This window comes from Sesamum indicum, linkage group LG9 (genome assembly GCF_026168435.1).
Source record: "Sesamum indicum cultivar Baizhima isolate 11 linkage group LG9, ASM2616843v1, whole genome shotgun sequence".
Classification (NCBI taxonomy): Eukaryota; Viridiplantae; Streptophyta; class Magnoliopsida; order Lamiales; family Pedaliaceae; genus Sesamum; species Sesamum indicum.
In genome coordinates this window covers 25,911,744-25,938,215 of record NC_142665.1, presented here as the reverse complement: position 1 = coordinate 25,938,215, position 26,472 = coordinate 25,911,744, and the positions used below count along the sequence as shown (strand labels likewise).

At 36.5% G+C, this 26,472-nt stretch overlaps 6 protein-coding genes across 10 annotated transcripts; 3 read left to right on the top strand and 3 right to left on the bottom strand.

Moving 5' to 3' along the window:
• The first annotated feature begins 754 nt into the window (after positions 1–754).
• Positions 755–8,793, top strand: LOC105179875 (uncharacterized). 5 transcript variants are annotated; one of them, XM_011103530.3, is made up of 8 exons: positions 755–1,092; positions 4,464–4,816; positions 5,047–5,190; positions 7,045–7,095; positions 7,627–7,752; positions 7,834–7,892; positions 8,206–8,356; positions 8,484–8,793. In XM_011103530.3, exons 2-8 carry the CDS (start codon positions 4,475–4,477, stop codon positions 8,493–8,495), a joined length of 885 nt encoding a protein of 294 aa, XP_011101832.1. In that variant the 5' UTR covers positions 755–1,092; positions 4,464–4,474; the 3' UTR covers positions 8,496–8,793. The 5 variants fall into 5 exon arrangements, with proteins under 5 accessions (XP_011101832.1, XP_011101829.1, XP_011101831.1 ...); XM_011103527.3 differs by having other exon boundaries at positions 761–1,092; positions 8,444–8,793; XM_011103528.3 differs by having other exon boundaries at positions 764–1,092; positions 7,627–7,716; positions 8,444–8,793.
• A 21-nt stretch (positions 8,794–8,814) lies between these two features.
• On the bottom strand, positions 8,815–11,007 carry LOC105179876 (28 kDa ribonucleoprotein, chloroplastic). Its single transcript, XM_011103531.3, has 4 exons — positions 10,413–11,007; positions 10,024–10,125; positions 9,121–9,402; positions 8,815–9,026 (listed from the first exon to the last, which is right to left on the bottom strand). The coding sequence occupies exons 1-4, from the start codon at positions 10,893–10,895 to the stop codon at positions 8,964–8,966; spliced, it is 930 nt and encodes a 309-aa protein (XP_011101833.1). The 5' UTR covers positions 10,896–11,007; the 3' UTR covers positions 8,815–8,963.
• An 862-nt stretch (positions 11,008–11,869) lies between these two features.
• Positions 11,870–12,921, bottom strand: LOC105179874 (S-adenosyl-L-methionine-dependent methyltransferases superfamily protein). The gene is made up of 2 exons (XM_011103526.3): positions 12,279–12,921; positions 11,870–12,209 (listed from the first exon to the last, which is right to left on the bottom strand). Exons 1-2 carry the CDS (start codon positions 12,834–12,836, stop codon positions 11,898–11,900), a joined length of 870 nt encoding a protein of 289 aa, XP_011101828.1. The 5' UTR covers positions 12,837–12,921; the 3' UTR covers positions 11,870–11,897.
• Positions 12,922–15,881: 2,960 nt separating this feature from the next.
• On the top strand, positions 15,882–18,441 carry CYP724A1 (cytochrome P450, family 724, subfamily A, polypeptide 1). The gene is made up of 8 exons (XM_011103534.3): positions 15,882–16,236; positions 16,363–16,687; positions 16,790–16,942; positions 17,042–17,284; positions 17,371–17,457; positions 17,633–17,711; positions 17,804–17,910; positions 17,975–18,441. Exons 1-8 carry the CDS (start codon positions 16,025–16,027, stop codon positions 18,185–18,187), a joined length of 1,419 nt encoding a protein of 472 aa, XP_011101836.1. The 5' UTR covers positions 15,882–16,024; the 3' UTR covers positions 18,188–18,441.
• Positions 18,442–18,762: 321 nt separating this feature from the next.
• Positions 18,763–21,452, top strand: LOC105179873 (ras-related protein RABB1b). Its single transcript, XM_011103525.3, has 6 exons — positions 18,763–18,941; positions 19,034–19,173; positions 19,575–19,657; positions 20,294–20,498; positions 20,607–20,675; positions 21,135–21,452. The coding sequence occupies exons 1-6, from the start codon at positions 18,896–18,898 to the stop codon at positions 21,225–21,227; spliced, it is 636 nt and encodes a 211-aa protein (XP_011101827.1). The 5' UTR covers positions 18,763–18,895; the 3' UTR covers positions 21,228–21,452.
• A 162-nt stretch (positions 21,453–21,614) lies between these two features.
• Positions 21,615–24,310, bottom strand: LOC105179872 (RNA-binding (RRM/RBD/RNP motifs) family protein). Its single transcript, XM_011103524.3, has 8 exons — positions 24,150–24,310; positions 23,733–24,042; positions 23,436–23,499; positions 23,164–23,231; positions 22,629–22,718; positions 22,411–22,541; positions 22,043–22,156; positions 21,615–21,956 (listed from the first exon to the last, which is right to left on the bottom strand). Exons 2-8 carry the CDS (start codon positions 23,992–23,994, stop codon positions 21,936–21,938), a joined length of 750 nt encoding a protein of 249 aa, XP_011101826.1. The 5' UTR covers positions 23,995–24,042; positions 24,150–24,310; the 3' UTR covers positions 21,615–21,935.
• Positions 24,311–26,472: the final 2,162 nt, after the last annotated feature.

Below are 26,472 nucleotides of genomic sequence, written 5' to 3'. Positions count from 1 at the left end.
TTATTTATAGAAGAGTATCCTCCTCTGCCATAGAATTGATAATGCTCCCTATTCTTGTGGGAAATGGATAGAATTAGTTAAGATAAAGTTTGATGGAATCCTATTTATTTGGGATCATGTTTGTTAGAGTTAATATTTAAGTGAGGAGGAGAGTCCGAGATGAAGGGGAACTCCCAGCTCGCAAGGAGTTTGCTAGATGTTAGAGTCTGAATACTTGAGGGAGACCTTCCTGCTGTCACGTACTCCCTGTCAGTAGGAGGGCCTACATGGAGGGCCCATGTGTGCGCCATGCAAGCTTTGAGGACTGACACCTATATGAGGATTAGGCTGGCTACAGGAGTTTGGGCTGAGTGTGTTAGGCCGTGAACGGTGGGCTTCTTCCTATTATCGCGGCCAAGCACAGGGGGTGGAGTGCTGGACTTTTTAACTTGCTTTTGGACCGAAATGCATTGGGCCATACCCATCATATAATATATATTATTATTTTTATAAATTATAATATGATTTAAAATATTTCTAATATATCTTTCATCTCATTTCAATTACCACGTAAGCTTAAAAATTCTCAAAATATGTCTACCTAGCCTACCATATAATATTTCGATTATAAATGAAAAAAATGATATTTTCAATTAATTTTTTAAATTATTAAATTTAAAAAAATATAAACATAATCATCCAACTAAAATTAAAACTCAACGTACTTAACAGATTAAAAAAATAATTTTCCCTGCATAAGAATGTACATTCTTTTTCTAAAATAGAAGCGGTCAAAGAAAGAGAACCCTAGAAGATGAAACGACAAAAGTCGGTCGAATGAAGGCAGAGGCTGCAAATGACACGTGTGCAGGATCTGAAGTAGAATCATAGCCCGAAAAATCGAAGCTAGATTGACAGTAACCACCCCGCGCTACTCATAATATCATGTGTCACCCCCCGCCGCACGTTCATACATCGACGCTGCCAATATCTGAATGTTCCAGACTTTGATTAAAGAGAAGAACAGGAGGTTTAAAAGGCTGAAGACCAAAATCCTCTAAAAATTAGCTGACTCCTCCGACGTTCTTGAGAATTTGCTTCCAAAGATCCTGTGTAAGTCTTGAGAACCCTGTTGCTCTATGGTTCTTGTTTTCTAACTTCTTACTTCCTTTTGTTGTGATTTTAATTTTTGGAGTTTTCTGAGGTAGTGTTTTGTTTATTTAATATTGTGTTTGAATCGATAAGTTTCTGTCAAATTTCTTAACATGATAATGACAAATTCATCAGAAACATTCGAGTTTCCGGTAACATGATTTTATAAAATTATTTTTTGTTTAGGATATAGATAGCTACGCACACGCGTTACTGTTAGTTTTGATTTTTTTTCTTTTTGGGTGCTATTTTAATGTATCTTAAACATATTTTACATGAAGTGATTTGAAATGGTTCTTCGAATTTTTCTATTCAAATGCAGTTCGGAAAAAAATGTGTTTAAATTTTCTTTTTTTATGCCTTTTTTCTTTTAAAAAATTTGGAATCCAAATCAAGTTTCTTATTTATTCATTGATTTTCTTCTTTCCTTTTGATTTACTTCTTTAGATCTTTTATTGACTGTTCCCCCCCACCCTATGTATCCCTAACTTTTTCGTGTGTGTTTTCTTTTTGCCCCATTTCTTGATTAAGGGGAAGAGTGAACCTAGTGATTGGGATTTCAATATTTCTTTCGGTAAATTAGTCATTTTTTTATTAGGTATGGCATAATTTTTAAATACCTTATTTATTTTTATTTGAAAAATTATAAATACTCTTTGGTTCTAATGTGCGTATAACAATGAGTTCATTTCGTGCCAAAATATCCTTTTAAATTATGAACTATAATTTTATATATTTTTTATGGACTATGTCCAATGGTAAATTTGTGTTGATCTTGGATGTTTGGGAAAATGAATTTGAGCTCTGGAGGATTTGAAGTGAATATCAGAGAATGTTATTGGTGCTTGATACAATTTTTGAGATGGTTGAAAAGTGTTAAAATTGCATAAAAACATTTTCCATAGTAGGGATAGAAGTTACTGCAAACGTCATATCATGCTTCTCAAGTGGTTGAAAATTTTGAAAATAATTAAAATACATTTTATTTGTATTTTGAGGAGACAACAATTATTGGAGATGTTAAATCAGGTGTTGATAATAGGTGTGTCATCATTTTGTATAATAAATAATATGGAAAGAAGGGGTAGGATATATTTTGTTTTGATTTTTGGTACTTTTGATAGTGAGCTGTTGAACCAACCAACACTCTTACCATTATATTTGGAGTTATTTTTTATCTACTTTCATGAACTAGAAATGAAACCAAACAAAGTTAAATATGTTTCACGTACCCTTTTTTATAGCTCTGCCATTTCTTCGAAAATGAAGTAACCAAAGTGTGAGCTTGGTGTGTTAATGATAATCTTTTTGGAACTTTCCAACTGACATCATGACTATGGGTAGCTATTGCAAGGATGATGAATAGGTAATGTTATGTTGTTTGCATGTCAAAAGAGATAATGCACAAAGCATTTGTCTGGACAAAAATAAGGGTGTCCAAGAGAAAGCAAAATGGTTATGAGTTAGGAATGTCGGACAAGTGAGGATGAAACTAATTTATTGATAGTGGAATTCATTATGTTGTAACTTGTGGGTACTATACTATATGCCTTAGGTGTGACATGAACACTGATGGCAACAGGACAAGTATGGTTGGACTCGAGACACACTCCTTTTAGTTTTCACGGATTGGAGACCTACTTGCCTTCGGACCTGACCCGCTCTACCATGATTGGACTCCGAACCCGCCTTGTCTTGCTTCAAACCCATTTAGGACCTACCTTGTCTCCAGAACTGAGTGTCTAGACCGTAGGCTTGGTTAAATATTATTTTTTCCTTTACTCAGTTAATATTTCTTTTTCAAAACAATAAGATTATTGTTTATAAATATTTAATAAAATAATGTTATGTTAAAAATATAGTTGCGTCTGTAAATCAAAACTGTCCCCAAAATAGGAACCTGAAATTTGATCCGAATCGAATAGGTTCGGATGGGCTCCTCTTTATCCGCCCCATTTGTCATCTGTAGACATGGAAATGAGATTTTTACCATTAGTCCCACCTATAGCCTGCTTGTTAATTTGGCTTTGATGTTTTTCCCCTAAACCAATAAAGAGCAGTATGAGAAGTAGGGGTTAATAGGAAATCGTTCTCAGTAAATGTATTACGTGGGTCCTACTTTTGCGCGAGTTCTAGATAAAGTGGAAACAGTGGAAGTTTGTATGTTTATGTGTTGTTACCTTGTAAAGTAGTGTTCTAAAGTTGAAGGGGCGTCTTTAAAATGAAACTTCGGAACAAATGAGTATATGAATGTCTCGAATCTTGATCCAGTAATCTTATGGTGGGATGCAGGGATGCACTCTATTTTTTTTTTAATTTTCCCTTTGGGTGGACTTAATGTGTGTCACTAGATTAACTCGTTGTGGTGCGCTATGCATCGGTAGTGTGCTTCTCCGCTATGCGTTGGTCATGTGCTTGCCTGCAGCGCTTGATAACGGAAAAAGGAGATTCTTAAGTGGAGTTAATGGAAGAAGAAAAAGGAAACATTTGCCAAGGAAAAATACGAAGAGAGGATATTTGGAGTTCACATTAACAATGGCAACAAGATAAGGGTTTAGGCAAACTTGGCGGTGTAGAGTTGGTAAAAGGAGAAAAATAGGCGCCCTGTGCACACTCCTATCAGCTCCCCAACTCATGCACTTGAGAAGGGGATGGTCCGAGGGCACGTGGAAGATGCTTGTGCTTCATGCCTTCTTAGTTCTCTTCATCTCATGGGAAAAAATAGGTGATACTTTCTTAAGTTATGATTGAATAATATTTCTAATTCAAATCGAAGTTCAGAGAGAATATACTGAAGGGGTGTTTGCAATAACTTCTGCTTTTGTGGTGTTATAAGTCGTGGAAAAAGTTGTAAGTTAACAGTAGTATAAATATTTACAATTTAACTAATAAAGCGTAGAAGTTGATAGGTAGCTGCTTATAGCCTTTGGTTTAAATCAACTTAATTTAAGTAGTTAAAAAAAACAGCTAAAAGACAAAAATGCTCTTTCCAGCAATAAGTTGATAAGTATTTAAAATACGCGCTTGCAAACACCCCCTGATTAAAACTCAAGATAGTGTCTCCTTGGAAAGGCAAAGGTTTGTTATATATATGCATTTTGCTTATATGCCATGATAATTTGAAAACAACTTGTATTTTCCCTAGTGTTTCTTGACTTTTGTCATCTAATGTTACATTTGGAAAAATGGAGGCTTTGCATTGTATTCTATGTGGGTGCACAACAAGGGCTAATATGCTTGTGCTTGTTGGTCCAAGTTTTTGCCCTGGCTTGAGTTTTCCATCGCATCCCCACTACCCTTCCTGATAAATAAACAATTATTTTCTGCTGCAGAGTTTGTTCTTATGTCAGAAAACTCAGGGGATCTGACTGCTTCTGAGGAAAACAATATAGTAGGACCAGACTTCTTTGGTTTCTATAGAAATGAGGTGTCAGAGTTTCTTTCTCAAGATGATCTTCTGCCTTCTCCTCATCAAACTTCTGCTTTAGCTGGAAACATTTGTAAATCCAGCAGAGAAAAGGGCTCAACTAAGAGTAGTTGCAGAACCAAAGATAATAATGGTGTCATTGGTTCTGCATCATTGTTTTCTAATGGAATAGGAGCTCTACTTACAGAGTCCAAAAAGGAAAGATTAAAATCACTGCTTCGGCAGAGTGTTTTTACTCTTACTCATGAGGTTGATGAGGTAATCATCAAATTTGCTTTATCTCTAATCTGCTGATATGAGATCACTTGCTCTGTTATTTGGTGTGTGTTATGTACTAAATCAGGTTCATGCACAGCACAGTTACATGAAGCTGAAAACTGTAAAAAGTACAACTATTGTGATTAAGTTGTTGAAAGTTGACAGACTTCTCTTTGTCTCCTGTTTGTGTTTATGCATGATATTTTTTATTTATTTATTTTTGTTTTTAGATGATAGATCCCATTCTTTCTATTTGTCGAATTCGATCATGTTTGAGATGCAAAGAAAGTATTTTAAGCTTGGATGCCTCAACACGCAAGGCTGATGAACCAGAACCACCTCACAAGAAGCTCAAAGTATTACCTGCATGTTCGGTGAGCATCCTCTTACTATTTTTTGTATGGTGGTTAGGTTGGGGAGCATTTGAAGTTGTATTTTGTAGTTCTTAACTATCTTATATTATATTTTCATGTAGTGAACTATATTTTGTTGCAAAAAGCAAAGGAATTTAAAGGCAGGCGATTTGTTCTGTCTTGTATGAATTGATTTCTTGCATAATCCCGACCCAAAACAAAAAAGGAACAGTTAAGATTTATAGAGCAATATGGAATGGAGGTATAGAGGCACGCTAAAGGGAAAAATAGCAAGGGCAACCATGGGAATATCTGGGTAATTTGGATTTTAGATCAAGGCATAGCCAAGCTGATAGGTAAGTTGTGCTTCCTGGTACCAATTGGAGGCTAGACTGGTTAGAATTGACCTTTGAAATTGGTTTTCGTGCTTCCAGGCCAGTATTTGTCATTGTTACATGATTGAGTGGGTTACTTGACTTTGGGCGAGCAGCCTTCTCAATTTGTACTTTGAGACGCATTCTTAAAAAGTTGCTGGCATTCATTGGAAATCTGGAGTAAGTCCAGTGACAACACTAACACAGAAGGGCTCTCGTTTAAATAATTGTTGCCTGTAGAGTCAATTGAGTTCTCAAGGTGTCTCGTCTTGTCTTTATTTTGCCATAATGGTGGTTCTTACACTTATTGGCTGTGATGCTTTGTTGTTGGTATCTGGGTCAGTTGATGTTTCTTATTCCTCATTTTGTTCATCTCCGAGATGTATTTGTATTCTCTGCTAACTATATCATTGCCTTTCAGATGTAGCAACTTCAACATGCTTGTTTGCTTTCACTTTCACATCTTAGTAAACATTTATCAAGATCTTGTTGCATCAATTTATGTTGCCCTTTTGTTTTACCTTTTTATATGCAAAGGCATAAAAATGTGCAAATGACAGAGAAAGAATTATGCGACAAAGCCTTTTATAAATGCATCCAGTATCAGGAAACTAGTACCCTTCGTTGGAGACCTGCTCCCAATGGAACTAAGGCTGTCCTGAGTTTATGTCTTTTCCTTGTCAGTTAGATTTATAGGTGTCTCTGTTTTTTTTATGTAGATGTAGAAGTTGGAATATAAAAAGTCTCAATAACAGTGAGTTATCTTTGGAGGGGGGGATTTATGATGGCTAAATTGGTTAAATGTATAACTTTCTAGCTCTCTATTTACTTCCGTTCATATACACTTACACGTAATATGTTTTGGATGCGTCGGTGCGAAACAAAATGTCTGTTCTATCACAAAGTATATCGCTTGGAATGCTCGGAGTATCTTTAGAAGTTAAAGTGCTTTGGACACTTTCTGCTCTCCTCACTTTTAAATGTCATATAGTTCAAATGAATTGTCATGAACCCTCATGTGAATGGATAATACAAATCATCACTCAATATTTTAATTGAAGCATGCTGCTGAGTCTTGCAGTCGAGAGATGATGTGGACACGCAGTTGGGGGGACTATGAGTTTTAGACACTGCAACATTTATCTGGTTATATTTGTATCTAGTTATGTGACCCCAGGGACGGCATTCATATTCTTGCCATTCACTGAATCACCGTTCAATATTCAATCACAAATTTGATAAAGAAAATTTTGAATTAGTTATGCTTAAAAAAAAAAAATATTACTGAATATTTCTAATAATTTTTGTAGATTGTCATCATCAAAGTGACCGATGATCTACTGCATTAATTTTGGTGGTGAAATGTGAAGATACTGTTATGATCATTTCTAATTTATTTGTTAGAGAGGTCAAAGAAAGTGTAATGCCCTTTAACTCTGATGTGCTCATTTTTCTGGTCTCTGTGCAATGCATGTGGACTTACATATGTAAAAACCTGAAGGATGGACCGATTATGAATTCTGATACTATGGCCACCGCGAAAAGTACAGAGGTAAGGATAGATAACAATGGTGTGTCCATATATCCTCTCCTTGAGCTGAATTTGACCTCTCTAAAACACACATGTAGAATAAAAAAAGCAACTCGACCTCTAATACTTGGATTTGGCTAATATTTACTTTCTGATCTTCCAGCTTGTCTTGATTCCAAATACTATACTAGTTTCTTTTAAAACAAATTTTTTGCTTGTATCTCAAAATTTAATATTTGACATATCCATATGTTTTGCATAATAATTATATGATGAATTTAAAGAGTGAGTCTGTTAATTTAAATGATATATTATTGCATTATTTACCACATCCTGAGAGTTGTAAATCATCTGCTGTTAATTCCTCAAAAAGGAAAGGATGCCAGAATAACTGATAGCTCAAATGCAAAATTATCCCTAATTCTTGGTATGTTATAAGTAACAGATATCTATGTCCATTGTTAACATTGGGAAATGAAACAGTGCTTTATAACAAGTTTCATGTCGTAAAAAAGGTAATTGAACCTGTTCATGTGTCTCTTACTTTCTCAGATTGATGATGACTTGCGGTTTCTTTTAGAGAATGATAGCACTAAGGTTGAGGAACTGATGAAGAAGCACTGCGGTGAACTTTCTGACACGGTACTTGTACACGACGAACTACTTTCCCCAATTAATGTATGAGTTCACAGTCTTATAATCGGGAATTAAACAACTCACAGGATTGCTATTGTATCCCTTATGAAATGCTATTGACAGTTGCATCACATGGAGCAGAATCTTGATGAACTTCTGAATATTATAATGACGACTTGCAGGTATCTTTAAATGTTGTACTTCAAATAGGGGAATATATTAGTTAATTATTACCCCTTGGTAACGTCAGAACTTGTTACTGTTTTGCTGCTTGGTCATGCAGTCTAATCTTTTGCCCTGTTGAGTTCCTTATTCTTTTAAGCATTTCACTTGCTTCCCTGGAATGAAATTCAGACGCGTGTCATTGTATTTTGTATTAAACTGGAGAAAAGGGAGATTGTAAAGACTTCTTTTAGGAATGACAGGCCTTCTTCAGACATCTTAATCAGGCCAATGATTCTTGCTTTATCTTAATAATCCTAATTTCTCCAACAGGCCAATGACCGCTGCCGAGAAGCAACAGCTTCGTAGACTAATTCAAAATCTACCGCCCAGGAATCTTGACTATGTTGTGGAAATTATTGGGCATAATAAGCTATCAGAGAAATCTTCATGTGATGAAGTGCATGTTGATCTTGATAAGGAGGTAGGGAACAATAGGTTTATTTGTTCTGCTGGTTAACTTTATATTATCTTTTAAAGTTTACTTTAAAATGTTTGTGGCCATTTGTAGGACAATGTTACACTGTGGAGATTGTATTTCTATGTTACAGCATACGAGCTAAGCCAGTCTGAAGTTGGAAAATGAGGAGTACTGAAGAATTTCCCAGTCAATCTACGTTGAACTCCATGTTCTGCTGGAGTTTGCGGACTTGCATTTTTGCTTACCCAACCCCTACCCTTTCAAGTTTCATGAGGGTGTTGTCGTTTTCCTTGTACATAAGATCTTAAGTGAAAATAGCCTCTGTTACTCATTCGTAAGCATGTCTTGTAGCTGTGGCTGATTGTAACATGTACAGTTGAATGAGTGAGTTCATTTCTACAGGACTTTCCTGGATATTTGAAACATCTACTTTTTCGAAATGATGTGTGCTGCAAGATATATAGAGGAAGGATCTATGAGATTGAAAGAGAAGGTTCGTTCACTTTAGGTGGTTGTTGCCTGCATAATTTGCACTATTAGAGGTGAGGGCGGATGAAAATTCTCAAAAAGGAAGTACTAATACAAAAATCACATAATATGGTAGTTTAGATCAGAAGCCACGTCTTGGTCGTTCCTCGGCAACATTAACTCTAATTGCCCTGCCATCCAAATTCTGCATCACAAATGACAGAATATGATGAGATGGATAAGAGCAACATCAAGTATGCTGCTCCAATTAAAGGAAAATGGAGAGGCGGCCGCCTTACCTGTCCATCAAGAGCAGCTATAGCATCGTTTAGTTCGGTCTCACTTGACATTGTTACGAAACCAAATCCACGAGACCGTCCAGTCTCCCGATCGAGAACTACTCTGGCGTCAACCACTTTGCCATGTTCGCTGAATACCTGCTCCAGCCGAGCACTATCCACTTGCCACGGTAAGTTGCCAACATACATTCTGAAGGAAGGCTCATATACTTTGGGATTCCTCTCTGGCTGAGTACCTCGTGGAGCAGCCTTATTTACGGTTAATAGTCTTCCGTTTAGATCCTGAAGCATAGTGGGATAAGAATCACTTCAGATGAGGATGATCTCAGAAGGTTTCATTTCAAAAATCGACATCATACGCAAGAAATATAAAAATAAAAAAAATCAAGAATTCAGGATACTGAATTTAGCTTAGCTTCATATGGTTTTTTAAGGAAAATACCAGCATTTGTCAGCAAGGATAAACATACGAGTATCTTGTACAATAACGTAACATACTTTTTGCGGAAAAAAAAAAAAGAAAAAAGAAAAGAAAACTTGTTTATTGCCTTCACCTGATATAAAAGCCCCCCAGACAATATTTACAGCAACTGACTTATCGCAGATAAGAAGCCTTCAGAAAGTTCTCAGTAATTTTTGACAGTAAATGATGAATTCAATATTTTGTACCATAAAAACGCTGGTAACTTATTCCACTGAAAGCAGATCATCAGAGTTTGGGGCAACTTCATTTAATATCGAGAATCATAGAGAAAGTAAGACTTAACCCAAGACAAAGATGCTATAGAACTTATCATACACGCATAAAGCAAGATGTCTCATTCATCTGAGTTGGACTTTCCAACAAGTGTGGTAACAGGAACTTGAAGAAACTAGGACCGAACAAATATACAAGCAACTTACATATTTATTGAACATCTCCACAGCCTTCTCAGCTTCTTCCACGGTTCTCATTGTCACGAATCCAAAGCCTCGACTTTGATCTGTTTGCCTGTTATAAATCACCTACATTGATATTGACATGATTAAATGCATCCTGATCATCATTTCTCAAGGCTCACCTCATAAATCAGACAATAAATGAGGAACATAATACAAACTTAGAAAATCGTAACACCCTTCTCTTTCTTGATATTTAATATAGCTCATGCCATGGAAAGAACATGCAGCAAGAATTCAAACCAGCAAGAAACTAGAAAGTTAAGAGTTGGGCAAAGGAAATTAAAGCAGATATGCATGTTAGAACAACACCACATGCTCTAGAAATTCCATAAAGGAAGGATCTTTCGTACCTCAGAAATTTCTACAACTCCAGCCTGATAAAAAACTTGGGCCAATTTTTCACTGTCGACATCATAAGGCAAATTCCCAACGAAGAGCTTGGCCTCCTCCGGTGGCTCAGCATAAGAATCCTCGTCGTCCCCTTCCTCCAAACCTACACCATCACTATCCACATTCTCCTCTGTACTTTCCCATGTGAAAGAATCGGTAGCATTGGCCTCTATCCCCTCGTCACTTTCATACTCAATCCCACTCTTCTCTTCTTCCTCTTCTTCTTGTTGGGCCCAGTCTGAAGTCTGTGCAACAAATGGGACAATCCTGAAACGCAAAATCTTGGATTTGGTTGAAATGGGAGAGGATGAGAAGTGGATTTGCCTTAGAGAAATGGACGGACAAAAGGGCTTAGAACTGAAGGTTGTAGCATGAGTTCTTGGCACAGTGGTGGCACAACAACATTCAAGCAATTTTAGATGAAGGGTAGTTGCAAAACTCATAGTTTGTGAGTTTCGAGTTGAGAGAGAAAGAGGGTGGGAGGGAGAGAGAGTTGCAAACTTGTAGATAAGAATTTCAAAACACACCTAGCAAAGAAATGTGGTCGTATCGGCTAAGCCCAGCTGGTTGATATTAGATGACTTGGTAGGTCTAAGTCCAAACAGATCACATAGCCGCAAGTCCAGATATTTTTGTAGCCTCTTTGAGATTCTGTAGGTTCATTGATCTCTTTCACTGGCTTAAGTTTATTTCCATTTTATCATGTAAGCACAGAAATTCGAAAATTTTAAAAAATACAAGAAGATTAATATTTTTTAAGAGGAAATTTACATACAATATATTACTTACACTTAATTGCAACATTAATTGCTTCAGCCCATGTCAGAATTCTCGTGCAAAACTAGATAGTTCTCTTAGTTTGCGGTCTTGATGCATTTCTTGGTTATCTTGCCTTGTGGAACTCAATATCTCCACCATGATTTGCACATTTCTCTGTCTAAGGAGAGGTCTTTTTTTGCCATCTCCACACGTGTATGATATATTTTTCCTCTTAAAAGTTGATGCTAATATTGCACTAGACATGCTGTACCGATGGTCTGGTACAAACCAGTTGATGAATGTTTCAGGGTTGGAACACTTCTCTGCAGGCTGCATGCATACAAGGCGTGTAATTAGTAATGTAGCACTTTTGCAGTTTTAGTTGTTAAAGGTTAGCTGTAGTTCGTTTAGTTAGTTGAACTCATCTCCCGTCCTGTATAAGCTATTTAAACAAGTTTCTCCAACTCTGTTTTCGCATATATGAAGATTTATACAGAATTCCTCCAATACTTTGCATCTGATTTCTTGACCTGGCTTCTATCTTTTAATTCAACACCAGTTCACAACTATTTGGATGTATGCCCAAGAGAATATACGCACACGGAAACTCAGTTTCACTAGAGGACTAAAGCTGTCAAAGAAATGCAGCTAATGAAAATTGACGAACATCAAAGCTTTTTATTCATTCATTCATATATAGGTTTGAAGTTCTTGTAAGCTATCACTGCATAGAAAGGATCTGATCCTGACAACAATCCCAACAGCCCAGAAATCCGACTGAAAATCGAGTTATCCTCTTTAGCATTCGGTAATCTTCGAATAACTTGTGGCTGGGTGAAACCCTCCACGCATTGGAAGTATTGCACCACCAGCTGAACTCTGCTGTATGCAGTGCCGTCTCTCCAGGCGCTTACGGCCTTCTCATAGAACAATCTGTTACTGAAACTGACAATGAAGACCCCTCCAGGTCTTAGCACACGGAAAACCTCAGCAAACACCTGGTAACAGTAACACACACAGCATCAGTTCACAAATAGCGAAAACTAAAGAAGCATATATCAGCTGACCTTTTCAGGTTGCTGAAGATACTGCACGCTGACGGTGCATAAAACAGCATCGAAACTGCCATTCTCCATCTGAAGCTCTTGCTCCTTGTTGAGATCCTTCACGAAGAAATAATCCAACCTGGGATTTCTCGCGAGCTCCTGCGCGTTAAGTCCATGTCCCACCACTTTCTTGTACTGTACTTGTTGAGGTAAATGGCTGATCCAGGAGCTCATGAGATCAAGAATTTCCATTTCGGGCCTCAGAATTTCCCTGTAAAGATTTGTTAATGTGGAGATGAAGTTATTGTCCACATGAGTGACGAACCGCGGGTAGGCGTAGAATTCCCTGTCTGGGTAGTTGTTGAGCTTTGTTCTACCTTCTTGGGAGAGGACAAGGCGTTTGATTCTGCCTGCTGGGCTAGAGTTCTGATCAGCCGTTTGATTGTTGGCTGGATTCTGAGTGCTGGAAATTCTTGGGAGATACGTTTGGTTTCTTGATGAGGGATAAGGTGAGGAGGATTTTGAGTTGTTGTGATCTGAAAACGGCCATTTTTGGGGAATCTGGCGAACGGTGAACATGGCATGAAATTGGTGTCTGCTGGAAATGCCCAAGTGTCGTCCACCAGAAACAGAGGAAATGGATAACTCGGCAATAATATTGTGTTTGGAGAAAATTCGTAATAAATACTATTAATGGGCCATTGTTGTAGGATAATTGGGGCTGTGCCAAGAATATGGTTTTTGCTAGCCCAAATCTTGAACTGACTCAAATATAAAATAAAAAATTACATCCTTGTCTTTTCAACTAATTTAAAAATTCTTAAATATTTTTATAAACATATATAATTTACTGTTCAAAACAGACATATTTATGTTTTTTAGCATAATAATTAATGTTGGCAAAGAAGAATAAGGGGAAGAGGAGAAAGCAGTATGATTAATTACAGGTTAAAAAGAATGATTAGGGTTTTGAAAACATCCATAGGGACAATATGATTTATTAGTAATGTCCGCTTTTTATTTTTTTTAATGTTAACCCCCCACGAATGTTGGGGCCCCCCACTTCATATCCCAAAAATTAATTTTTTTTTTTTTGTTTCCCTTGGAAGAATTACAACTGTAGTAATATGGAATATCATAAAGGTTGAAGGGGCAAAAGTAAAATAAAATCTAGATGCAGTGGCATGTTTAAATTGGTGGTCCAGAAAAGGAAAAATAATAATAATAATAATAATAATAATAGTGGTGGTGAGATCCAGCTCACTCGCTCCAATTTGCTTTTAATCGAGTAATTTGGGGCCCGGATCCAGCACCCGTGTGCACCTGCACCCACTTTCATTTTCATCTACACCATTTCTAAAATTATTATTTGTTGGATAAGAGTTAGTATGGTATCATAAATTAATGGGCTAATTATATTTACACTTCATATTATATAAATTATTTTTAATTTTTGGATAATTATATATATACTAATTAGAAACATCAACATCATTCATACAAATCACGTATATTTTTTGAAACTTTTCCAAAAACGTCAACATTAGTACATAAAAAGTAAGAATAATTTGTGTAAATAGATTATAAGTTAGGAATGATAAATATAATTATTTTTAAATTAATATATACTAATTAAGAATGTTGTAATTTGAGGGATAATTGATTTAAGGGGTATGTACACAGTACACACTATACACATGCTTTGTATATATAAGCGACCACAAAGTCATTCTTTCCTTCCTTTTTTTGACTTTCTTGCACCTTCCTTTGTACACCTCGTGCCAAAACTTATCATTGGGGGACTTAGCTACCACCTTTCCTATTATTTTTTTCATCTTTTTTTTTTTTTAAGAAAAATGCTTACTGAATGTATTGATTTGTGGTATTTCATGCAATAAATTGGAAAAGTTTATTACGATTCTAAGGCGATGTACATTAGACGTGTCAATTCAAAAATGAAATATGAAATACAATAAATAACGACATAAAGTGTAGATATTGCTGACATCAAATTAGAACGTGACTAATATCAAAATTTTGTGGTACATAGTTTAATCAAAATTAGTGAAAAATCAATTCAAATAAATAATAAACTCATCCAAAAAAATTATAATAAAATCAAACAAAAGTGAATTAGTTCAATGGAAGGACGATGAATACTATAGGGTTCAAAATATCATAGTCTAATGTCCCATATGTTGTCGACTATTAAGGTACATGATCAATACTTATAAATAAATATAATGCTGCACGCCCCACATCCCAAACTTCACAAGTCAAACATTCATGCACATAAAACCAGCCTATACATATTTAAATATTATTATTGGATTGAGCAGTTAGAGGATATTATTATTATTGCTGTTGAAACAAATGATGGCTAAGAATTGTTAATTTGTTTGGAAGTAAAGCCAAAATACATGCAAGAAATGAGTGGTCGGTTTGGAAATACAGACATCAACATCACCCTTGTACAAAATTAATCAAAGGTTTCAAAAGTGGTAGATTTTCAGACTCAAACTTTTCCTTCTTGGCTGCCCTTTAGGGAACTTCCTCTTTTTGTTTAAACTCATTAATTGATAACTCTTTTAATTATAAATAAATATTAGCTCGTTGTTTGAAAATTTACAAATCATGTCACGTAATTGACAATCGTCTAATGAATAACTCTCTAATTTTTCAAATAACAAAAGGGTATTTGTAATTATAACAAACATCAAACATCATAATTAAGTTGTGGGACGTAAATTGTATTTTTTTCTTATACGTATATGTGCATTGAAGATGGTTTTTAGCAGTTATCAACTTTAAGTTTATAATTCTTGATTAATTTCAGTTGAAATAATAAATTTCATATTTATAATAATTTTGAGGAGGGAAAAAGAACTTTTGGACTTTTGACTACTATTGTTTTTGCAACACACACAGTGAAATGCACTGTGACTAATTATGGTGAGTTGTTTGCTATTTGAAATTGGAGTGTTTGAACCATTGAAATACCATCAATATATTTGGGAAAAAACAATTAAACTGTATATGTTTTTGTGTGACTAGTAAATTAATATTATTAAGAAAAATTTAACATGTGCCCATTAATTCAAAATCTCATAATCTGGACTTTGATTAAATATTTTTTCTTTGTTTTGGGCAAACAAGGCAAGAACACGTTTAATTTTGGAACACAGACAGCAGTTAAATTATTATAATTTAATGAGTAGTAAGTGGGCTGATCTTGCATGGTAAGAACTTGGCAATATAATTAAAATCACAAGAAATAAATAATTAAGTGTAGAATATATTATTATAATGATGGAATTAAATGTGATATGGAGAATGATGTTAGGATTAAACCAAAAAAGGGAAATGGCAATCTCAATTACAGATGTAATGGTATCCACATAGTAAACACAAATTAAATTCAATGAGTCAAATTACGAGATTGCCCATCCATGGACAACGTCAGCCACAACACAAGAATTAAATTAGGGACGAAAAGGAGAATTCACACGCTGCACATTTAGTGACATTTCGTTAAATACACCTCGAGAAGGCCTATATATACCGACCACAATGTACAAGACAGAGAGAAAGAGAGAGAGAGGCATCTTGAAAATTAGTGTTGTAATCTTTTCCCAAAAACAAACGTATTTGTAGCCCCATATAAAAGTTAAATCATAGACATATATATATATACTTTTGAAGAAGTGAATATCATATATATATATATATATATAAGAGGTGCATTTGAATGAAAGTTTAAGAATAAAATGGCTACATTTTGGGCTTTGGTGTTTGCTCTGTTGTTAGGCTTAGTTTTTGTGTGTAAGCTTTTTGGGATCTCCATTTTCAAAGAAAAGGCTGCTGCAGCCTTACCAAATGGAACAAAGTTTTACTGGCCATTGTTAGGAGAAACTCTTGCCTTTCTCCACCCTCATAAATCCACCTCTACAGGCAGATTCCTTCAAGAACATTGTTCTAGGTGAGTAGTCAACTCATTACCTATATACAATTACACACACACACACACACATAAGATAAGAATGTCCGAATGTGTTTGTTTATTCATCGGGACGTATAACTTTTTTCTTTTGATAAATCATGACAGATTTGGAAGTGTTTTCAAATCCCATCTCTTTTGTACCCCAACAATAGTCTCTTGTGATCTGGAGCTCAACACGTTCGTTCTTCAGAACGAGGAGAGGCTGTTCCAGAGCAGCTATCCTAAACCGGTTCATGACATTCTTGGCAACTTATCCATGATGCTCGTCTCAGGGGAGCTTCATAAGAAGCTGAGAAGTGTTGCGCTTAGTTTCATCAATGCTTCCAAATCCAGGCCTGATTTTCTTCGTGTTGTTGAGAAATTGTCTATCTCCTTTATTGATTCTTGGAAAACCAAGAATCAAGTGCATTTCTTCAAGGAAGCAAAACAGGTATTAGATTATGAAAGAAATAAAGATGTGATGAGGGGATACACTGGACTCTATGTTTGTCACTGCATATACTAATTACCTTACTTGTATTATTGTATGCAGTTAACTTTTTATCTTATGTTGAAAAATCTGCTAAGTATTGAGCCTGAGGATCCGATAGCTGCTAAAGTACTCCAAGACTTCCTCACATTCATGAAAGGCTTTGTCTCTCTGCCTCTACACATTCCAGGGACTGCTTACTCAAAGGCCGTCACGGTAGTAAATTTAACACTCTATGAGGCTAATCTCTATTTGCAAAAGGAAAGATTCGAAATGATTATGTGTAATGGCCAATGCTATTTCTTTTCTCTGCAGGCAAGAAGAAGGATATCGTCCACTCTGAAAGATATAATAAAGAAGCGGGAAAGTGCCATGAGTGGAGCACATGTAACAGGAGACTTTCTAGATGAAGTATTGGGAAAAGGCTGCTTAAATGATGAGGAAAAAGTGAGCATTTTGCTGGACCTTTTGCTGGCTGGTTATGAAACAACCTCTGGCCTTATGGCCCTCATCGTCTATTTTCTTGCACACGCCCCGTCTGCCCTCCAAACACTTGAGGTCATTCATAAATGCATAAACTAATTACATTTGTTTACTTACTGCTGCTCAGCTCTCATCTGTTTGTCCTAAACACCATACTGCAGAATGAACACCAAGTCTTGAGGAAAAGAAAGAAGGAAGGAGAGCCTTTGAGTTGGGAAGACTACAAGAACATGGAGTTTACTTCTCATGTAGTAACACTCTCTTGTCCACTTACATGACTAGTTCATTTTAGCACTTACTACAGCACAAATCGCGGCTGTCACTGATGGCCGATTTTCAACCACACAGTGTTAAACGTCATCGGTTATGTTTTAGTACACTTACACGTGTAGAGTGCTAACTGATTCTCTGCAAATTAACTAGGTGATTAGTGAAGCACTGCGTTGCGGAAATCTAGTTAAGTTTGTGCACCGGAAAGCTCTCAAGGATGTTAAGTTCAAAGGTACTTGGTCCTTTTTCCAAGGTAGTTAATTACCTAACGGTATTACAAATCAATCACTAATTTGGACAGGTCTTGTGTAACAAATGTTGCAGAGTATGTAATTCCTGAGGGTTGGCAAGTGCTCCCAATTTTCTCAGCTACACATCTTGATCCCTCCCTCCATCAACATCCCTCTGATTTCAACCCTTGGAGATGGGCCGTAAGTATCGATTTTCATTGCATTATCGTATTTTAAATTGTGTGCTGATTCTGTATATGAACAGGACCCAGCAACAAGCAGAAAAGTGACCCCTTTTGGCGGAGGACTGCGGATTTGTCCGGGGGCGGAACTTGGTAAACTGGAGATTGCCTTTTTTCTACACCATTTTGTCCTAAACATAAGGTGGAAAACGGAAGTAGACGAGTGCCCAATGTCATGCCCTTACTTGGAGTTCAAGAGAGATTTGGTGCTAGAGATTGAGCAAATACACAACTAGACACAACACACACACACACCCAAATCAATGTATAAGCTTCAAATTGATTGGGGCATAGCTGGATTTGGAGTTGTTAGTAGGTTCATTATTATCAGGAAAATCATAAATTCCTAGCCCACATTTTTGGAGTAGCTCAGCGATATTTGTATATTCCCATCTTTGCAGTGGTGAAATATAATGTGCTTGCTACTTGCTACTTGCTACTTGCTACCTACCCCTTCCCTATTTTTCAGATGTTTCTCACCTCAACTATATTTATTACAATAATTAAGTAAAACCATATGCTTTTTTATTATTCTATTTGTCAACTCAAATTGAAGTGATTGCATGGTCATCGTTTGAAATTGAACTCGCATATTCATCTATCACACATGTTCTATGTATACCAAAAATCGATTAATACACAAAAATATATTTAATACTACATAACGCTATTTTTTTCTTTTCATAAACTAAATAAAAATAAAAAAAAATTCAGTCATAATCCTACTTGGCACGTTCCATTTAGACAACCAAATTCTTTCTTTATATTATCCCAACACTCTCTCTCTAACTTTATTATATACGAAAAATCAAAATACATTACATCAATACGTAATATCCGGTTATTCCTTTCCTTCTGCAACTCGCTTAAGCGGTGAAGCCAGACACACAGAATCATTTCTCTTCAACCTCCCTCGCTCCAAACGTCGTCGTCCTAAGAGAAGAATGTCGTACGACTACCTCTTCAAGTACATAATCATCGGAGATACGGGTGAGGGAAGCAGCTCCCTTCCTTGTTATTTTTCCTTAAACGTCAAAACCCTAGTTGAATTTGTTCTTCTTTAATCGCGAATCGTGTTGCAGGTGTGGGGAAATCGTGTTTGCTTTTGCAATTCACTGACAAGAGGTTTCAGCCGGTGCACGATCTCACTATCGGAGTTGAATTCGGTGCTCGGATGGTTACTATTGACGGCAGGCCGATTAAGCTTCAAATTTGGGACACTGTACTACGTTTGCTTTGCATTTTTCTCTTTCGGAAGTTTCATTTAGTTTTGTTACTACGTTTTTCATGCTTGATTGTGTGTGGTAGTTTGGATTTTTTACGGATTATATATTTCTGGGTGAATGGTGTTTGATACTAGATGAATACATTTTAGTGAGATAAGAGTCGCAGTTGCGTTTGGACACCCAAAATATTTCAGCTTTGACTGACAAAGATATCTAAATTTCTCTCCATCCATTACAAAGTCCGGCAGAGAGGATCCTTGTCTTTGTGCTTTTTAGTCTTCATCGCGGATATCGCATTTAGTCTTTATTGAATTATAGCTTTTCCCCGTGGACATCGCATTTGGTTCTTATTTGCCTTCACAGCTTAAGGGAAACCTATATTTCTTGCTTCTTTTAGGCGGGACAGGAGTCCTTCAGATCCATCACGAGATCATATTACAGAGGAGCAGCTGGAGCACTTCTGGTTTATGACATCACCAGGTAAAGCTAAAGGGATAGCTATGCTCTTCTTATGCACACTGTTAATTTTGTTATTCTTGTACACGTGCATCTCTTGTGAGCATTATAATTGTTATCATACTATGTGCTTAAGGTGAACTTGTTTCTATTATGATGTGGAGATCCCTTTTGGTATAGGAGTTCAGTTTTTGAAGGGCAATGTTTGCTTTTCCGGACCAACATGACGACTAACCATATGGGGTTCGGGGATTTTTTTTTTTTGGGGGGGGGGGGGGGGGGGCACATAGTACATATTTCAGTAATTAGCTCTCCGCAAAGTTGTTGGTGACTAAGGCTTGGATCACCTCTAACAAGGGTCAACATTTGTCAGTTAAGTAATTTAGCTTATCAAGTATAAATGGGAATATCAACAGAATTTCTCCTTCTCCCTGACCGAGTAGATGCAAATTTTTATTCCGACTTTTGGTGTTATCTGGATTCAGTTTTCGTTGTCATAAAAATAGGACAAAAAGTTGTTCCTCAGGTTAAAAGTATGAGGCTTCCGAATTTTAACATCTTGTAATTTGACAGTTTCTATATTCTGTCTACTTGTGATGAAATTCTTATATTGATATGAATGAACTTTTTCCCTGAACTGGAAGTGACTATGTTGCCTAGGAGAGAGACATTTAATCATCTCGCAAGCTGGCTGGAAGATGCTCGACAACATGCAAATCCAAATATGACAATCCTGCTTGTAGGGAATAAAAGTGATCTCGCTCACCGAAGAGCTGTGAGCAAAGAGGAGGGAGAGCAGTTCGCAAAAGAAAATGGACTCCTTTTCCTGGAGGCATCTGCAAGAACAGGACAAAATGTTGAGGAGGTAACACACTTGAGGCAAAATCTAGAGAACCAATCATTGGTTGATGTTACTTAATGTCATTGTAGTAATTCAAGTACTCATTGTTTTTCAATATAATTTTGTATGCAGGCATTCACTAAGACTGCTGCCAAGATACTACAGAAGATTCAGGAAGGTGTCTTTGATGTATCCAACGAGGTAAAGCATTGGTCTTTGGGTTTATTGTGTGACATATGAATTAGGATATAAGTAGGACAACCTTATATTCGTTCTACTTATAAACTATGCATCATTGCTTTCCGAGTAGTCTCTGTTGATTTACTTGTGTTTATCTGTAATGCAGTCCACTTTCTTCCGATATGCAAAAGCTGGTAATTTCAACTTAAATATAGTAAAACTTGCTGTATGAATTGGCAGTTTCAAATTTAAGATTATTTGAGTAGATAATGGTTTGAGGTATCCTTGTGGCTTCCTACTGAGAAGGCGGCTTGTGAGGTTGTTCTGATTGTTAAGTGGCAAACTGTTCTAGCACCACCATGATATTAGGATTGATGGGATAAATACATCCCATAAAGAATGGATAATTAAAAGAGATTTCTTTCTGGATGTAATAGACATTTGAACTGTATGCTTAATATGTTTGAGCTGAAATTGCAGTCATCGGGTATCAAAGTTGGCTATGGTAGAGCTCAGGGTCCAGCAGGTGGGAGAGATGGAGCAGTTGCTCAAAGAGGTGGTTGCTGCAGTTGACTGTAGATATATCCACGTAAAACTCTGGATCTGCCCTCTGTCCATATATAATCGGCTTTGATGGATTTCAACTGTCGTTAAATACATAAAGGACTCTTCATAGAATTGTACAGTTCAAGATAATTAAATGTTCGTGTGTAAAATAGAGTTGGCTATTGCTCATGCTCACACTTATGTTGTATGTGACATACGTTATTGATGTCAGTGTAATTGTTTCTTTCATTATTCTTATCATTTTGACAGCTTTTAAATTTGGGTTTAATGGTATAGAACCTTAAACCCAACAAAATTATGCCAACGGTGTGTATTGCCACTGAACAACACCACTCTTCAGAATGACACTGAAAGTATAATGGAAACCTCATATCGGGGAAAGGGCAAACAATATCAGAGAATCCACGACTTGGTTTGAGTTTGGTATGTTCAAATTGTTTAAACAAACCAAGTCTGGTACGTTCAAATTATTTAAACATTACCTGAGAGACGGCAGAAATTCAGCACTGCAATTTGTGATTCAACAAATAAGAGTGGTTTTAGACTCTTCACATCACAATGCAGTAATCTCTATCGTTCTGCTGCAAGATCTATGCTAGTTTCTAAAGCTACAGATATGAAAACAAAGAAACTGGGTATTATGTGCTCGAGACATAAAAAATGGGACTCCACCGAGCAAAGCATCACGAAATCATATATATGGGTAAAAATGGTCTATGAAGAGCCGCCGAAAACCTGAAAAAGGCATAAGATTTCACATTAGCAATTACTTAATGGCGCAAGTCACAACAGTGGCATAACCCAGATAGAAAGACACTCACTCCTGCCAGGATATCCCTCGACAGCTGAGCCTTATTCTCCCCAGTTTCATTCACAACTGGTTTTTTCTGTGGGAACTGGCGCATCACTTTTGGTAGTACGTCAACCTTTTGCTTCTGCATTGACAAATATATAAAATTATGTTAGTATCAGTTCAAAGAAAATATGGTGCCTTGAAGAATCAGCTAAAAAGAAAATTATCCATTGACAAAATCGTTGAATGAGAGATTTAAGTTATATATCCTTTGTGGCACAATAAGGTATAAATTAATAATGCATCAAATTATAAAATAAAATCCATGGTAATCATAATAATACAGAGTACATCTAAGTAACAAAAACATATTTTACATGGATAAAGTGGATTCACCTTCTTCAACCGTTCTTCTATTTTACTCAATGCTTTAGATTGGTCAACTTTGGATAGATAAAAATCCCGCTCTCTTTTGGCAGCAGAGAGTTCCAAAGCCAGCTTTTGCTCCCGAATAGCATTCTTGTATGCTGAAAATAATTATTCAGGACATTAAATTTCATCCTGCAGCTTTGAACAGCATAGCAAAGGACTAAGAGTCGTTAAGAGTCGTGTACCTATCTCTTCGGTAAGATTATCCCACTTGAATTTACTCAAATATTTGATATTCCACAGATCATAATAAAATGATGATCTTTTCCTTCCACCTGAACCAGAAAGAAGATGTGTGAGCTACACCAGCTATGCTCATGCCATAATAAGAAGTATCCAATCAGATCATTCCTACATCGATCAAAAATGCTAGAGGAGCATGCTCCACTAGAAAGGAAAACTCCATAGATTTTAAAGCTCTATGACAAAACAGATCTGTTAAGTCAAATCCTATGAGTAATAAGGATCAAATTGTTCTCTGAATTAGTAAAAGTAAATATCACCATTGTTGAATATTCTCCTCGTAAAATGTCCCTCATGCATAGCAAGTTACAGCTATCAAAGCTAATGCAGTTATTTCATCGAGCTTTTGTTAGATGCTAATTGCTCCATTTCAACAAATATCATGAACAATTTTACAAAGAACCAAATGAGATGATACAAAGTAAGCATGCAGGATTTTAGAGGTTTTTGTTAAAGAAAACAGTTCACCCAACATACCAATCTGTTCGCCGTTTAACATCCTAGCCACTCTCTTGGCAACTTTCTTGTCAGTGAATTCAACCCACCTGCATGGAGGAATACTTGGTCAGCTGTTGATAATATGAACTAGAAGTCTCCGAGAGAATGGGGGAACCTCACAGAAACACGGAACTTCTATGTTGAAGCACTGAAAATGTCTCCAACAGCAAGTTAAGAGTAATAAAGGCAAATGACAGACACCATTCCGGTTCCATGGTGAACATCTTGAAGATACAAAGACAAAAGCATACCCCTCCGAAAATTCTTGTCCTCGGAATCCACCAGACTTTTTTCGTCGAACTTGAGCAGCAGGATCTGCATACAAAGAAATTGGACTAAGCAGCTAGATTGGTATGGTAAAATACAGAGGACTTTCAATTGCAAAACCAAGCATCACAAATTAAGCCGAACTCCATCAAACAATCACCCAACTCCAGTGCACCAAGCTATAATCTCATGATCACCAAACCTACCATCAGGTCCGAAACACGCATTTGCACCAAGCAACTCAATAAATCCCGTTAGACAAAAAAACTAAAATACTTGACCTTCAGGAGTGAGGTAGAGCCTTTGAATTTCTCCATACTGAGACAGAATCTGACGAAGCTTCAGAGGATCCATGTGCGGGGGTACCCGACTTAAATAGCAAACACCGCGCCTGTCCGCTTTTTCCGCTTCCTTTAGTAACCGCTTTTTCCTTTTCTCCTTCCGTTGATCCTTCTTCTCCACAGCTTCTTTATTCAAGCTTGAATCATCTTCACCTTCGGAATTTGCTCTTGCAACCGCTAGTTCTTCTTCCTCAGTAGCCATTCTACCGAATACGAACTCAGGTCTCAGTTAACCAATCGCTCAGTAAAGCTACAATTAGTGCAAAAGAAAAAAAAGGTGAGTTTTAAATATTCCGGAGAAAATTCTGCAAATTGAATCGAGATTTAACAGGATACGTAAGCGCGAAATAGTCGTACCTGTGTGAAGAAACCCTATTGTTCGTTTCCCCCTTTCTTTTTTCGCTATGTTCTCTTCTCTTCTCCTTATTCAAAGTTGAAAAACTCTCTCTCGATCTCTCCTCTTTTTTTGATTTTTCATTTTGTGGTGTCTGCATACTATTATCTGGACTAGGCCCATTTCAAAAACCAAATGGGCCTATTTTCTATCAATATGTGGGCTTTAAAAGAAAGATGATTCAACTCAAGCAAATGTATTTTATTTGTTTGCCCATTGTAATAAATAATGTCGATATTCTATGAGACTAAATTTAAGGTGGAGTTGGAATTTGGGATCCTTTGGGCGAGAGGGAAACTTTTGCTGATATGAGCAAGTACGAGTGAGAATACTACTTACCACCCCATCCCCATGAGCTTAATGAATTTCTTCAACTACTCATTCTTTATAGATTTTGAAAATATTGCCCAGCCTTTATGTTATTGCTTGTATTTGGCTGAGAGCTTAGACTGGAAATTCTAGCTCCTTCCAATCACATCACATAGCAAGCGTGGTTTGTATAATTTTTGCTTTTCCTCAAGAAAATAAAATATTTCATAATAAAAAAATATTGTCAATTGGATTTACTAATGAATTCTTTATTGAGATATGAGATGTGGGTAATTTGGTATAAACTCCACAAATACAACATATTTTCAATGATAATAATAATAATGAAGAGTAGTTGAGAGTGTTTGTGATGGATACATCATACGTATATAGAAGCAAACTTCTCCAGCATTCAATAAATGGAGCGCATAAACCCAGACATGATTCATTTTCCAATAAATGAGCTGACATTGAATCAATTCATTTGCACCTCATTTTGCAGGGGAAGAAAAGGAGAGGTGATCAGTTTGATTGAGTAGAGAGAGAAAGAATCGTCGGCGAGCCATAAATTCGCCACCCACCAACTCACCCAACGGTTAGTCTTCATCTCTGCTGCATTCTCACATATTCATCACATCTTATCCATCTTTTGTTGATTATTAATACTACCTATTCCTAACAACAACTTCTGCAATATTACTCTACACCAAAATTAAAAAGCTATACAACTAAACAAAATAATATGTGAGTTTTTCTGGGAGATCAATAACATATCATAGATCAACATCACAGACAGACAGCACTACATCTCTTGAAATCAATATGCAAACAAATTTAAGTACAACTTAAGGAGGCAATTAAACAATAGAAGCAGCAGCAGAAAGCAGGCAGCAGGCAGCAGATCTCCAACGTTTCTTACAATTGAAAAAGAAGAGGAGATCTCGAAGCACACCATATCAATGCATGTATATATCAAGCATTAATTAATAACTCTTGGAGCTGGAAGGGAATAGCCAGAAGAAGAGAAGTCATGAACATCATGATCATGTTGGTGGGTCTTAACATAATTATGATGATGATGATCAAGTGCATACTTGAAGGGAGTTGGAGTGACCTGCATGAACAGATAATTCCCAGCAAAAAGATCACCAAAATGTGACTGACTTTCCTTCAACCTCTTGTACATCTTCTTCCATGCAACCTTCACTACCTTTACTTTTCTTCTCAACAACCTCTTCAGGTTTGGGATTTTCACCCTCAGTTTTCTCCTCACCTGAAATCTTCTTCTGCTGATCCTCCCTATCACCTTCTCTCTGATGTCGAAATCCTCGTGATCTTCGTCCAACAAATTAATCTCATTCTTCAGTCTCTTGTAGGATGAGGCCATGGCGCCTCTCCCTGGTGGTGGTGGGGTGAAGAAGACCAAAACTTTCTTTATCTGATTTTGAAGAAGAGATGAGGAATTAGGAGAGATGGATGGGGCGTCACTGTCATTTTCTGTAGCAAATACACATACGATGGACGGATGGATGGATGTGTTTATGTGATGGAAGTGGTTATTAGGTTCGCAGTTTGTTGGGTGCAGCATTCATTGCATTGCAACAGAGATACTTAATTTGAGCATATATATAGAGGGTTAAATTCATTTTGACCCTTCTGATATATTAAAATATCAAAAATTTTCCTATGAGATTTTTAATAATCATACCGTCTCTTTGTCAATTTAAACCTATTTTTTCATAAATAATTACTAAAATGCCTCTTTTAGTCAACTGGTCAAACTAAATATATTAATGTATAATAATTTTAATTTTAATTTATAATTATTAAAATATATTTATAATATATATAATTATAATTTATAAAAAAATTTAAAATAAAAATTATCCCCCACCCACCCCGCCTCCCACCCACCTCCAATCTTCTTCCCCGGCCAACCCACCCCACTCCTCCCCTCCCCCAATCTTCTTCGGCGAA

Excerpts from the sequence above, each read along its gene's own strand:
- LOC105179872 (XM_011103524.3), bottom strand. The coding sequence starts at position 23,994 with ATGGCTACTGAGGAAGAAGAACTAGCGGTTGCAAGAGCAAATTCCGAA. Across the intron at positions 22,719-23,163 it reads GTTAAACGGCGAACAGATTG|GTGGAAGGAAAAGATCATCA; the intron begins GTATGTTGGGTG and ends TTTCTGGTTCAG. Across the intron at positions 22,157-22,410 it reads TAGAAGAACGGTTGAAGAAG|AAGCAAAAGGTTGACGTACT; the intron begins GTGAATCCACTT and ends TTGTCAATGCAG.
- LOC105179874 (XM_011103526.3), bottom strand. The coding sequence starts at position 12,836 with ATGTTCACCGTTCGCCAGATTCCCCAAAAATGGCCGTTTTCAGATCAC. Across the intron at positions 12,210-12,278 it reads ATCTTCAGCAACCTGAAAAG|GTGTTTGCTGAGGTTTTCCG; the intron begins GTCAGCTGATAT and ends TACTGTTACCAG.
- LOC105179876 (XM_011103531.3), bottom strand. The coding sequence starts at position 10,895 with ATGAGTTTTGCAACTACCCTTCATCTAAAATTGCTTGAATGTTGTTGT. Across the intron at positions 10,126-10,412 it reads GAGTTGTAGAAATTTCTGAG|GTGATTTATAACAGGCAAAC; the intron begins GTACGAAAGATC and ends ATATCAATGTAG. Across the intron at positions 9,403-10,023 it reads TGGAGATGTTCAATAAATAT|GATCTAAACGGAAGACTATT; the intron begins GTAAGTTGCTTG and ends ACTATGCTTCAG.
- LOC105179873 (XM_011103525.3), top strand. The coding sequence starts at position 18,896 with ATGTCGTACGACTACCTCTTCAAGTACATAATCATCGGAGATACGG. Across the intron at positions 20,499-20,606 it reads CAGGACAAAATGTTGAGGAG|GCATTCACTAAGACTGCTGC; the intron begins GTAACACACTTG and ends TTTTGTATGCAG. Across the intron at positions 20,676-21,134 it reads TCTTTGATGTATCCAACGAG|TCATCGGGTATCAAAGTTGG; the intron begins GTAAAGCATTGG and ends CTGAAATTGCAG.
- CYP724A1 (XM_011103534.3), top strand. The coding sequence starts at position 16,025 with ATGGCTACATTTTGGGCTTTGGTGTTTGCTCTGTTGTTAGGCTTAGTT. Across the intron at positions 16,688-16,789 it reads TCTTCAAGGAAGCAAAACAG|TTAACTTTTTATCTTATGTT; the intron begins GTATTAGATTAT and ends TATTGTATGCAG. Across the intron at positions 17,712-17,803 it reads CAAGGATGTTAAGTTCAAAG|AGTATGTAATTCCTGAGGGT; the intron begins GTACTTGGTCCT and ends CAAATGTTGCAG.
- LOC105179875 (XM_011103527.3), top strand. The coding sequence starts at position 4,475 with ATGTCAGAAAACTCAGGGGATCTGACTGCTTCTGAGGAAAACAATATA. Across the intron at positions 7,096-7,626 it reads CCACCGCGAAAAGTACAGAG|ATTGATGATGACTTGCGGTT; the intron begins GTAAGGATAGAT and ends TTACTTTCTCAG. Across the intron at positions 8,357-8,443 it reads ATGTTGATCTTGATAAGGAG|GACAATGTTACACTGTGGAG; the intron begins GTAGGGAACAAT and ends GGCCATTTGTAG.